General features: G+C 40.3%; 1 protein-coding gene across 1 annotated transcript in view; it reads left to right on the top strand.

The window, feature by feature from the left end:
- The window catches only part of LOC310736188 (uncharacterized protein), a gene marked incomplete at its 3' end in the record, with an annotated part of 73199 nt that overhangs the window by 56320 nt on the left and 2878 nt on the right, over positions 1-14001 (top strand). Inside the window, exons 9-15 of the mRNA XM_083559561.1 lie at positions 1045-1203; positions 1387-1479; positions 8540-8710; positions 8894-8986; positions 11099-11269; positions 11454-11546; positions 12152-12322. Of these exons, the coding sequence (XP_083415687.1) occupies positions 1045-1203; positions 1387-1479; positions 8540-8710; positions 8894-8986; positions 11099-11269; positions 11454-11546; positions 12152-12322 (951 nt within the window). The remainder of the gene's footprint in view (positions 1-1044; positions 1204-1386; positions 1480-8539; positions 8711-8893; positions 8987-11098; positions 11270-11453; positions 11547-12151; positions 12323-14001) is intronic.

Consider the following 14001-nt stretch of genomic DNA (forward strand, 5'->3'; position numbering starts at 1 on the left):
AGAGTGCAGGCAGGGTGGAGTGGGTGGAGAAGTGTGACAGGAGTGATTTGTGATAGTAGGGTATCTGCAAGAATGAAAGGAAAAGTTTATAGGACTGTGGTGAGACCTGCGATGTTGTATGGATTAGAGACAGTGGCATTGAGTAAAAGACAGGAGGCGGAGCTGGAGGTAGCAGAGCTGAAGATGTTACGGTTTTCGTTGGGAGTGACGAGGATGGACAAGATTAGAAATTAGTTTATTAGAGGAACAGCACATGTAGGATGTTTTGGTGACAAGGTGACGGAGGCGAGATTGAGATGGTTTGGACATGTGCAGAGAAGGGACATGAATTATATTGGTAGAAAAATGCTGAAGATGGAGCCACCAGGTAGGAGGAAAAGAGGAAGGCCAAGGAGGAGGTTCATGGATGTGGTGAGGGAAGACATGCAGGTAGTTGGTGTGAAAGAGGCAGATGTAGAGGACAGGGTGGTATGGAGACGGATGATCCGCTGTGGCGACCCCTAATGGGAGCAGCCGAAAGAAGAAGAAGAAGAAGATTTACAATGATATGTTCATTGTATGTACAACTGTACATAAGTTATATACAGTGTTTATTCAGTGTTCTAGCATTGTAGTAAAGAGTTCAGAATTCAGGGGGATTGTAGATGTGCAATAGCTGGTCTTGAACCTGCTGGTTCTGGTGCACATGTTTCCGTATTTCCTTCTTGATGGAAGGAAGTTAAACGGTTTGTGACTGGTATGTAAGGAGTCCTTGATGATGTTTTGAGCTCTGCGCAGGTATCTGCTGTGGTGAAGGTGTTCAATTACAGGTAGCTGGGTGCCAGTAATGCATTGGGCAGTTTTCACCACCCTTTGCAGGGCTTTCTGTTCATATACAGTGTAGCCTCCATACCATACAGTGATAGAGTTAGTCAGGATGCTCCCAATGATGCAGTGGTAAAAACATGTTCGAATCCTTGAATGAATAATCAGTCAGTTTATAAAAGTGTTTGAATGTGTGTATAATTAAATGAAGTTAATAAGCTTTAATTGTTGTACCTTCAGATTTCTCCGGAAGAAGCAGAAGAGAAACACCTGAATGCTGTGGAGATCATTACACAGATGGAGGTTGAGAGATATGCCCTCCAAGACAAGATAGAAACCCTGCAAAAGACATGGAAACTGCTCCATCAACATAACAAGGAGTGCAATAAGCTAAAAAATGTAAGCAGGAAAACTCTAACATTATGCAGCTACTTTAGTAACTTATGAGGAATTTTGATGTTCATGTTGGATGATGAGTTTAATGCAACCAAAATGAAAACAATTTGCAAATGAAAACCCAATTGCATATGTGTACATTTAACACTCGAATTTAAACCTCTTTTTAACCGTGTGTGTGTTTAGGAACGTGAGCGAGAGCTGGAGACTCACAACCTTCTAAAGATCAAGTACAAAGAGATGGAGGAGTCTGTGGCACACAAGGAGGAGCTACTGAAGGTAAACTTTTCTTCTGATAAAAGTATGTCTGCTATTGTAAACTATTGTGTGTGTGTGTGGGGGGGGTGTATACACTTGTTTTCTCACATTTTGGTTACACATACACACACACACACACACACATTGATAGAGCATGGATGGCTGGATGGCTGGATGGATGAATAGTAATATATTTGCTGTATATATTACATATATTACAATATATATGCTGACTGCTGAAAAAGTACTACAAGTATGTAGATATTAAGGCTATGGCAGTGGAAGCATGCAACAACTGATAAACAAGTACAGGCAGGATGTAGGTAAGGTGTATAAGAAAGAAAGAAAGAAAGAAAGAAAGAAAGAAAGAAAGAAAGAAAGAAAGAAAGAAAGAAAGAAAGAAAGAAAGAAAGAAAAAATTTTTTGTATATATATATATATATATATATATATATATATATATATATATATATATATATATATATATATACATAAAATATATATTTCCCGTGGGCTCACCACCTGCAGGAGGGACCGTAAGGGAAGGTGCTGTAAGGATTGGGCAGCAGTCAAAGGCGGCGGCCTGCTTAGACTTACATTTTGATAATTAGGTCTGACAGCTAATGAAAACCCAAAATTAAAATATTGTGAAAAGGTTCAATATTGGAGACTCGTGGTTTCCTGAGCCTTCCAATAGTGCCACACAATCATGTGGGAAGACTGCTGACTTGACAGTTGTCCAGAAAATTATCTTTGACATCCTGAACATGGGGGGTAAGACACAAAAGGTCACTAAAAAATCACTAAAGAGGCTGCTGTTCACAAAGTACTGTATCCAAGCACATTAATGGAAAGTTGAATGAAAGGAAATAATGTGGTAGAAAAAAGTGAATTAAAGCAGATTCAAGAATTTGTGGGCGATTAACAAAAAGTGGACTGCGGCTGGAGTCATTGCTTCAAGAGCCACCACGCACAGACGTATCCATGGGCTACAACTGACACATTCCTTGTGTCAAGCTACTCCTGAACCAGAGACAATGTCAAAGGTGTCTTACCTGTGCAAAGGACAAAAAGGACTGGACTGTTGCTCATTGGGCCAAAGTCATATTTTCAGATAAAAGGAAAGACATTTTTGCATTTTATTTGGAAATCAAGGTCTCCAGAATCGATGGGGTATTGTCAGGCGGAAAATGAGAAACAAGAGACCAAATAATGCAAAAAAGCTGAAGGCCACTGTCAAAGATACCTGGGCTTCCATACAACCTCAGCAGTGCTACAGGCTGATCACCTCCATGACACGCTGAATTGAGGCAGTAATTAAAGCAAAAGTAGCCCCTACCATGTATTCAAGTACATATACAGTAAATGAACATACTTTCCAGAAATGTTTTTTTATTGGTATTATGATGTATAAATTTTTTTTAATTTAGATTTTGGGTTTTTGTTAATTGTGAGCCAAAATCATGAAATTTAAAAGAAATAAACACTTGAAATATATCAGTCTGTGTGTGATGAATCTATATAGGGGTTTATTTGTATTAAATTACCAAAATAAAGAAACTTTTTTATGATATTTTAATTTATAGAGATGCACCTGTGTGTATGTATATATATCTAGATATATGGGTTCGACTGTAAATATATATATATATATATATATATATATATATATATATATATATATATATATATATATATATATATATATATATATATATATATATACACACAATCGAACCCACTTATCTCGACCTCGGTTAACTCGCCAACCCTATTAAGTCGACGTTTTTAAGTGGAACCACCAAATTCTCGATTTGTCTTAGCATTTTTTAATCTGTATGTCGATTTTTTTTATGTCGCCGAACCCTAATATCTCGAGCACAAGGGGGGGCAAAATTGCCACTTAACGTTGGTTATGTTAGGAATCCCCCTACCACGCCCCCTTTGGCGGGGGTATTCCCCGAAGCACCCTGCTTCTTCTCCCACGGCGAGCTTGTCGCAGTCATGCTGATCACACACACCTGACTCTCATTCACTCACTCATCCCATCTCCTATTTAAGTCCCTCATCTCCACACACTCGCGGTCCGTTATTGTTTGTGCATGATCGTATGTGTTAGTTCATGTCGGTCTGTGTAACTGCGTATACGTATACGTACCCTTCTTCTCGGACTCCGCATTCTCTCAACGGCACCCCAGATTACCCCAATCCTGTTGTTTTCCATGTTCATGCTGTCTGCACCATGTTTATCCGTTGCTGCCCAGCGCTGCGCTTTCCATAGCGCGAATCTGTGGATTCTTTACACGCACTGTCTCTGCTTTCACAGAACTTCGTGGACCACGCTCCCGGAGCGCACCACTGGATATTGCTGCTTCGCTACAAGTATTGGTGTATTATCTCCTGAGTGTTCTAAATAAACTTTGTTTGCGTTTACTTCGGCTTCCGCCTCCTTATCCGCATTACAGGTTTTCTCGAACCGCATGACAAATCAATCAAATCGCGGCAACGCTGTTGTGTAAAAAACCTCCAAAAACACGTGCATGCACATTCTCATTTAATAACGCACATTATGTACATAAAGAAATTTCAAGCACGTTTACATATTGGTTTTTGTTTATCTCGATCATCGGTTATCTCGACGCTTTTTGGCATCCCCTAGGCTGGCGACATAACCAGGTTCCACTGTATGTATGTGTGTGTGTATATATATATATATATATATATATATATATATATATATATATATATATATATATATATATATATATATATATATATATATATATATATATACACAGTATATATATATATATATATATATATATATATATATATATACACAGTATATATATATATATATATATATATATATATATATATACACAGTGGAATATATATGGAATATATGGATATAGTGGAATATATATGGAATATATGGATATAGTGGAATATATATATGTGTGTGTGTGTGTGTGTGTGTGTGTGTGTGTGTGTGTGTGTGTGTGTGTGTGTTCGTTGGTTCTCTTTCAAGCATTCGTTCGGTATCTCACTATGGGAATCGCCTCGGGCGTGACCAATCCTGGAAGCATCAATCACACCGCGTCTGTCGGCTGACAGACCAATCACGCCTCCCTATATACACCGCTGCTGGAGGTCCCTGCCTCATTCTCGTTCTCTTCCCCGTAAAGATCCTTCTAGGAAGCTATCCTCAGCAGATCCTTTAGGGTTTGGTTACTTAACTGTTCACAGACAGGCCGTTAAGGTACGTCTCCGAGCGCGGCTGCTTCTTGAGGAGAATATTCACTGTTAAAGCAAATATTCCCTTCTGCTGTTTCTTTCTTAATTTTCTTTTTTTTCTTTTCACCTCGCGTTAAGCGAGTAGTGAAATATCGTTTGAGAAGCACGTTGTGGTGATCTCGTTTTCCTTTTTTTCCGGTGATTGCACCTCCGTTATGGCGACTGCGAGTCCATGTTCAAAGTTCAAAGTTCAATCCCGACCGTGTGCATGCGGGTCTACGATCTCGGCTAAAGACTCTCATCCCCTGTGCATCGTGTGCTTAGGAGTTCGGCACGCTCAAACTGTGCTCGCTAACCCCGAGTGCTGCCCGCACTGCGCTCTTTCCGTCAAGGGTTCGGGAGTGCCGTATGCGAGTCGCGGCCGCAAATAAAGGGGACCCATGTCTCTCTCCGCTGCCCGCAGTGAGGGACGAGGCTGCTTCACAAGCACAGTGCAGATAGGGAAAGTTGATGGACGAGGTTTCTCCTGTCCTTCCTTCACTCTTCAAATAAAACTCTTTACTGGATAACAAGGGTGAGGAAGAGGAAGATGATGAGGTTGCTCATTTTTTTTTCAATATCAGGCTTTTCTATCAGAAGAGCGCATCAGGTCGACTCGCGGTTGTCTCTCTCTTTTCCAGAGAGGAAAGAAAGTTCCATTCAAACTCTGTCTACGCCTGCTGGGGCTGATGGCTTCGGCAGTGTCTGTCATACCGTTGGGACTGTTGCGAATGAGAGATTTTCAGTGCTGGGTTATGGCGTAGCGCCTATGTCCGAAGCGCCAACTCAATCGCAAGGTGATGATAACGTCACTGTGCTTACGCACTCTCCATCAGTGGAGAGATCAGGTTTTTCTCGGATCGGGAACCCCACTGGGGGCTGTTCCCTGAGAAAAGTGTGCAGGTTTATGAAGGGGGCACGGCGCCTGAACACGTTCTCGAAGCCGCTGATTTGTCGGTGTTCCTGAGCGCGCTCTCTCAGCCTCCTTTTGAGCCGATAGAGAGTATTGGCTTAAAGCTTCTTTCGCTGAAGGTTGCTTTGTTGTTGGCTCTTTCTACCGCGAAGCGGGTTAGTGAACTTCATGCTTTGTCGGTTCATAACTCCTGTATGCGGTTTGCTTTGGATTTCTCTGGAGTGACTCTCAAGACTAATCCGGCATTTATCCCCAAGGTGAGCGAGTCAGCCTTCGCCTGCAGGCAGGTGGATTTAATGACTTTTCATCTGCCTCCTTTTTCCTCAGCGGAGGAGCAGCGGCTTCACTGTCAGTGTCCTGTCCATGCGTCACGTCACTATGTTGACAGGACGAAAGAGTTGAGACGGAGTAATCAGCTGTTTGTTTCATGGGCTGATTCCCGTAAAGGAAATCCTGTTTCCCGGCAGCGCCTGGGAATTGGCTTGTGGAGGCTACTATAATGAGTTATAATTGCGTGGGTCTTAACCCTCCAGAAGGACTGAGGGCTCATAGTACCCGAGGCTTGGCCACTTCATGGGTGCTTTTTAAGGGCGTTTCGATTCAGGACATTCGTGTGGCAAATATACATATAGATGAATTTGCATATATACAGTATGTGTATATGTACAGTGAGGAAAATAAGTATTTAAACACCATGCTATTTTGCAAGTTCTCCCACTTAGAAATCATGGAGGGGTCTGAAATTGTCATCGTAGGTGCATGTCCACTGTGAGAGACATAATCTAAAAAAAAATCCAGAAATCACAATATATGATTTTTTAACTATTTATTTGTATGATACAGCTGCAAATAAGTATTTGAAAGTCAATGTTAATATTTGGTACAGTAGCCTTTGTTTGCAATTACAGAGGTCGAAACGTTTCCTGTAGTTTTCACCAGGTTTGCACACACTGCAGGAGGGATTTTGGCCCACTCCTCCACACAGATCTTCTCTAGATCAGTCAGGTTTCTGGCCTGTTGCTGAGAAAAACGGAGTTTGAGCTCCCTCCAAAGATTCTCTATTGGGTTTAGGTCTGGAGACTGGCTAGGCCACGCCAGAACCTTGATATGCTTCTTACAGAGCCACTCCTTGGTTATCCTGGCTGTGTGCTTTGGGTCATTGTCATGTTGGAAGACCCAGCCTCGACCCATCTTCAATGCTCTGAGGGAAGGAGATTGTTCCCCAAAATCTCGCAATACATGGCCCCGGTCATCCCCTCCTTAATACAGTGCAGTCGCCCTGTTCCATGTGCAGAAAAACAACCCCAAAGCATGATGCTACCACCCCCATGCTTCACAGTAGGGATGGTGTTCTTGGGATGGTACTCATCATTCTTCTTCCTCCAAACACGTTTAGTGGAATTATGACCCAAAAGTTCTATTTTGGTCTCATCTGACCACATGACTTTCTCCCATGAATTCTCTGGATCATCCAAATGGTCATTGGCAAACTTAAGACGTGCCTGGACATTAAGTGCTGGTTTAAGCAGGGGAACCTTTCGTGCCATGCATGATTTTAAACCATTATGTCTTAGTGTATTACCAACAGTAACCTTGGAAACGGTGGTCCCAGCTCTTTTCAGGTCATTGACCAGCTCCTCCAGTGTAGTTCTGGGCTGATTTCTCACCTTCCTTAGGATCATTGAGACCCCACGAGGTGAGATCTTGCATGGAGCCCCAGTTCGAGGGAGATTGACAGTCATGTTTAGCATCTTCCATTTTCTAATGATTGCTCCAACAGTGGACCTTTTTTCACCAAGGTGCTTGACAATTTCCCCGTAGCCCTTTCCAGCTTTGTGGAGGTGTACAATTTTTTCTCTAGTGTCTTTGGACAGCTCTTTGGTCTTGGCCATGTTAGTAGTTGGATTCTTACTGATTGTATGGGGTGGACAGGTGTCTTTATGCAGCTAACGACCTCAAACAGGTGCATCTAATTTAGGATAATAAATGTAGTGGAGGTGGACATTTTAAAGGCAGACTAACAGGTCTTTGAGGGTCAGAATTCTAGCTGATAGACAGGTGTTCAAATACTTATTTGCAGCTGTATCATACAAATAAATAGTTAAAAAATCATATATTGTGATTTCTGGATTTTTTTTTTTTTAGATTATGTCTCTCAAAGTGGACATGCACATACGATGACAATTTCAGAATTTCCCTAAATGATTTCTAAGTGGGAGAACTTGCAAAATAGCAGGATGTTTAAATACTTGTTTTTCTCACTGTATATTTGGGCATGTATACTGTGTATGACAGGGAATGACAATGGATTATGAATTTTTAATTTTTCTCATGTTTCTGTTCTCTTTGGTGAGAGGGATTATCTCTTTTTTTCATATCACTGAGTTGGTTGACACCCGCTTCGGGCAGCATATTTGCAATACGGGAGTTGTCTATTATCCCATAGTGAGATACCGAACAAATGTTTGAAAGAGAACTTTAGGTTACTTACCTAACCCCGGTTCTCTGATAACAGGAGTGAGGTATCTCACCACACTTCCCTCCCTGCAGTGCACGGGGAAGAGATATGTGAGAATGACAGACGTGGTGTGATTGATGCTTCCAGGATTGGTCACGCCCAAAGCGATATCCTTAGTAAGATACCTCACTCCTGTTATCAGAGAACCAGTTACGTAAGTAACCTAAAGTTTTCACCACCTTTTGAAGGGTTTTCTCTTGACATACAGTGTAGCCTCCATACCATACAGTGATAGAGTTAGTCAGGATGCTCTCAATGATGCAGTGGTAAAAATGTTGTAGAATCCCTGAATGAATAATCAGTCAGTTTATAAAAGTGTCTGAATGTGTGTAGAATTAAATAAAGTTAATAAGCTTTAATTGTTGTACTTTCAGATTTCCCTGGCAGAAGCAGAGGAGAAACACCAGAGTGCTGTGGAGAGCATCACACAGATGGAGGTTGAGAAATCTGCCCTCCAAGACAAGATAGTAACCCTGCAAAAGACAGTGCAGGAAATGGGGAACCTGCTCATTGAAAGTAACAAGGAGTGCGACAATCTAACAAACGTAAGCAGGAAAACTCTTACATTATGCAGCTACTTTAGTAACTTATGATGAATTTTGATGTTGATGTTGGATGATGATTTAATGTGACCAAAATCCAAACAATTTGCAAATGAAAACCCAATTGCATACGTGGGCATTTAACACTCGAATTTAAACTTTTTTTAACCATGTGTGTGTGTTTAGGAATGTGAGCGAGAGCTGGAGACTCACAACCTCCTTAAGATCAAGTGCAAAGAGATGGAGGAGTCTCTGGCACAGAAGGAGGAGCTACTGAAGGTAAAATTTTCTTCTGATAAAAGTATGTCTGCTATTGTGAACTATTGTGTGTGTGTTTGTGTGTATGTGTGTTTGTTTTCTAAAACTGTGGGGAAATTTTTCCTCCTCAATACATTTAAAGTGATTCTCGTGAATGATCAGTCAATTTATAAAAGTGTATGAATGTGTATAAATATAGACCACAATAAGTTTAAATGTTTGCACATGCAGACTTTTAACACTTGAGTTTAAACCTATTTCCAACAATGTGTGTGTTTAAGGGAACATGAGCAAATGTATTATATATATATATATATATATATATATATATATATATATATATATATATATATATATATATATATATATATATATATATATATATATATACAGTGAGGAAAATAAGTATTTGAACACCCTGCTATTTTGCAAGTTCTCCCACTTAGAAATCAAGGAGGGGTCTGAAATTGTCATCGTAGGTGCATGTCCACTGTGAGAGACATAATCTAAAAAAAAAATAAATCCAGAAATCACAATATATGATTTTTAAACTATTTATTTGTATGATACAGCTGCAAATAAGTATTTGAACACCTGTCTATCAGCTAGAATTCTGACCCTCAAAGACCTGTTAGTCTGCCTTTAAAATGTCCACCTCCACTACATTTATTATCCTAAATTATATGCACCTGTTAGCAGCTTGGCAAAAAAAGGTCCACTGTTGGAGCAATCATTAGAAAATGGAAGACGCTAAACATGACTGTCAATCTCCCTCGGACTGGGGCTCCATGCAAGATCTCGCCTCGTGGGGTCTCAATGATCCTAAGGAAGGTGAGAAATCAGCCCAGAACTACACGGGAGGAGCTGGTCAATGACCTGAAAAGAGCTGGGACCCCCGTTTCCAAGGTTACTGTTGGTAATACACTAAGACGTCATGGTTTGAAATCATGCATGGCACGGAAGGTTCCCCTGCTTAAACCAGCACATGTCCAGGCACATCTTAAGTTTGCCAATGACCATTTGGATTATCCAGAGGAGTCATAGGACAAAGTCAAGTGGTCAGATGAGCCCAAAATAGAACTTTTGGGTCATAATTCCACTAAACGTGTTTGGAGGAAGAAGAATAATGAGTACCATCCCAAGAACACCATCCCTACTGTGAAGCATGGGGGTGGTAGCATCATGCTTTGGGGGTGTTTTTCTGCACTTGGGACAGGGCGACTGCATTGTATTAAGGAGAGGATGACCGGGGCCATGTATTGCGAGATTTTGGGAAACAACCACCTTCCCTCAGTTAGAGCATTGAAGATGGGTCGAGGCTGGGTCTTCCAACATGACAATGACCTGAAGCACACAGCCAGGATAACCAAGGAGTGGCTCTGTAAGAAGCATATCAAGGTTCTGGCGTGGCCTAGCCAGTCTCCAGACCTAAACCCAATAGAGAATCTTTGGAGGGAGCTCAAACTCCATGTTTCTCAGCGACAGGCCAGAAACCTGACTGATCTAGAGAAGATCTGTGTGGAGGAGTGGGTCAAAATCCCTCCTGCAGTGTGTGCAAACCTGGTGAAAAACTACAGGAAACATTTGACCTCTGTAATTGAAAACAAAGGCTACTGTACCAAATATTAACATTGACTTTCTCAGGTGTTCAAATACCTTTTTGCAGCTGTATCATACAAATAAATAGTTAAAAAAATAATACATTGTGATTTCTGGGTTTTTTTTTTTTACATTATGTCTCTCACAGTGGACATGCACCTACGATGACAATTTTAGACCCCCTCATGATTTCTAAGTGGGAGAACTTGCAAAATAGCAGGGTGTTCAAATACTTATTTTCCTCACTGTATATATATATATATATATATATATATATATATATGTGTGTGTTTGTGTGTGTGTGTGTGTGTGTGTGTGTGTGTTCGGCGGTTTTCACCACACTTTGCAGGGTTTTCTCTTCACATACAGTGTAGCCTCCATACCATACAGTGATAGAGTTAGTCAGGATGCTCTCAATTGTGCAGTGGTAAAAACGTGTTAGAATCCCTGAATGAATAATTAGTCAGTTTATAAAAGTGTCTGAATGTGTGTAGAATTAAATAAAGTTAATAATCTTTAATTGTTGTGTTTTAGGTCACCCTGGCAGAAGCAGAGAAGAAACACCTGAATGCTGTGGAGAGCATCACACAGCTGGAGGTTGAGAAATCTGCCCTCCAAGACAAGATAGAAACCCTGCAAAAGAAAGTGAAGGAAATGGGGAACCTGCTCATTGAAAGTAACAAGGAGTGCGACAATCTACAAAATGTAAGCAGAAAAACTCTTACATTATGCAGCTACTTTAGTCACTTATGATGAATTTTGATGTTCATGTTGGATGATCATTTAATGCGACCAAAATCCAAACAATTTGCAAATGAAAACCCAATTGCATACATGGACATTTAACACTCGAGTTTAAACTTTTTTTTAACCATGTGTGTGTGTTTAGGAATGTGAGCGAGAGCTGGAGAGTCACAACCTCCTAAAGATCAAGTGCAAAGAGATGGAGGAGTCTCTGGCACACAAGGAGGAGCTACTGAAGGTAAACATTTCTTCTAATAAAAGTATGTCTGCTATTGTAAACTATTGTGTGTGTGTGTGTGTGTGTGTGTGTGTGTGTGTGTGTGTGTGTGTGTGTGTGTGTGTGTGTGTGTGTGTGTGTGTGTGTGTGTGTGTGTGTGTGTGTGTGTGTACGTGTGTTTGTTTTCTAAAACTATGGGGACATTTTTCCTCCTCAATAAATTTAAAGTGATTCTCATGAATGCTTCGTGTGTGATTTAGGAACATAAGCAAGAGGGGTTATCTTACAGCTTTCTTCAGGATCAAAATGACATACTGACAGTAAGCTTTCCTGCTTATGAAACTTTGACTGCTATTACCATGTGTGTGTGTGTGTGTGTGTGTGTGTGTGTGTGTGTGTGTGTGTGTGTGTGTGTGTGTGTGTGTGTGTGTGTGTGTGTGTGTGTGTGTGTGTGTGTGTGTGTGTGTGTGTGTGTGAAAACGTTTTCGGACATTTTGGTGACAATTTCTCTTTTCCCTCCCTAAAACATTTAAAAAGATTTTCATGAGTGATCAGTCAGTTTATAAAAGTGTCTGAATGTGTGTAGAAGTAAATAACGCTAATAAGCTTTAATTGTTGTACTTCAGGTCTCCCTGGCAGAAGCAGAGGAGAAATACCAGAATGCTGTGGAGAGCATCACACAGCTGGAGGTTGAGAAATCTGCCCTCCAAGACAAGATAGAAACCCTGGAAAAGACAGTGCAGGAAATGGGGAACCTGTGCTTTGAAAGTAACAAGGAGTGCGACAATCTAACGAACGTAAGCAAGAAAACATTATGCAGCTACTTTAGTTACTTATGAATTTTCATGTTCATGTTGGATGATGAATTTTATGCAACCAAAATCAAAACAATTTTCACACGTGATAAACTTCGACAACTGATTAACAAGTACAGGCAGGATGTAGGTAAGGTGTAGGTAGAAAGAAAGAAAGAAAGAAAGAAAGAAAGAAAGAAAGAAAGAAAGAAAGAAAGAAAGAAAGAAAGAAAGAAAGAAAGAAAGAAAGAAAGAAAGAAAGAAAGAAAAGAAAAAATGTATATATACAGGTGCATCTCAATAAATTAGAATATCAATAAAAAGTTTATTTATTTAGTAATTCAATACAAAACGTGAAACTTGTATATTATATAGATTCATCACACACAGACTGATGTATTTCAGGTGTTTATTTCTTTTAATTTTGATAATTATGTCTGACAGCTAATGAAAACCCAAAATTAGAATATTGTGAAAAAGTTCAATATTGGAGACTCGTGGTGTCACACTCTAATCAGCTTATTAAATCCAAACACCTGCAAAAGTTTCCTGAGCCTTTGAATGGTGGCACACAATAATGTGGGAAGACTGCTGACTTGACAGTTGTCCAGAAAATTATCTTTGACATCCTGAACATGGAGGGTAAGACACAAAAGGTCATCACTGTTCACAAAGTACTGTATCCAAGCACATTAATGGAAAATTGAATGAAAGGAAATAATGTGGTAGAAAAAAGCAGATTTAATAGTTAGTGGAAGATTCACGAAAAGTGGACTGCAGCTGGAGTGCTTCAAGAGCCACCACGCACAGACGTATCCATGGGCTACAACTAAAACATTTCTTGTGTCAAGCCACTCCTGAACCAGAGACAACGTCAAAGGTGTCTTACCTGTGCAAAGGACAAAAAGGACTGGACTGTTGCTCATTGAGCCAAAGTCATATTTTCAGACGAAAGGTAAGAAAATTTTGCATTTTATTTGGAAATCAAGGTCCCAGAGTCTGGAAGAAAAAAGGAAAGGCACAGAATCCAAGTTGCTTAAGGTCCAGTGTAAGGTTTGCACAGTCAGTGGTGGTTTGGGGAGTCATGTCATCTGCTGGTAGTGGTCCACTGTGTCTACCAGGAGGTTTTAGAGCACCTCATACTTTTCTCTGCTGACCAGCTTTATGGAGATGCTGATTTCATTTTCCAGCAGGATTTGGCACCTGCCCACACTGCCAAAAGCAACAAAAGGTTGGTTAACTGATCATGGTGTTGGTGTACTTGACTGGCCAGCAAACTCACCAGACCTAAACTCCATAGAGGATCGATGGGGTATTGTCAAGCGGAAAATGAGAAACAAGAGACCAAATAATGCAAAAAAGCTGAAGGCCACTGTCAAAGATACCTGGGCTTCCATACAACCTCAGCAGTGCTACAGGCTGATCACCTAAAAGACACGCCGAATTGAGGCAGTAATTAATGCAAAAGGAGCCCCTACCATGTATTTGAGTACATATACAGTAAATGAACATACTTTCCAGAAATGTTTTTTTTTTTAATTTGTATTATGAAGTATACATTTTTTTTAATTAGATTTTGGGTTTTTGGTAATTGTTAATTTAAAAGAAATAAACACTTGAAATATATCAGTCTGTGTGTGATGAATCTACATAATATACGTTGGGTTTTACTATTTGTATTC

This window comes from Silurus aristotelis (assembly GCF_946808225.1).
Source record: "Silurus aristotelis genome assembly, chromosome: 13".
In the NCBI taxonomy this organism is placed as follows: Eukaryota; Metazoa; Chordata; class Actinopteri; order Siluriformes; family Siluridae; genus Silurus; species Silurus aristotelis.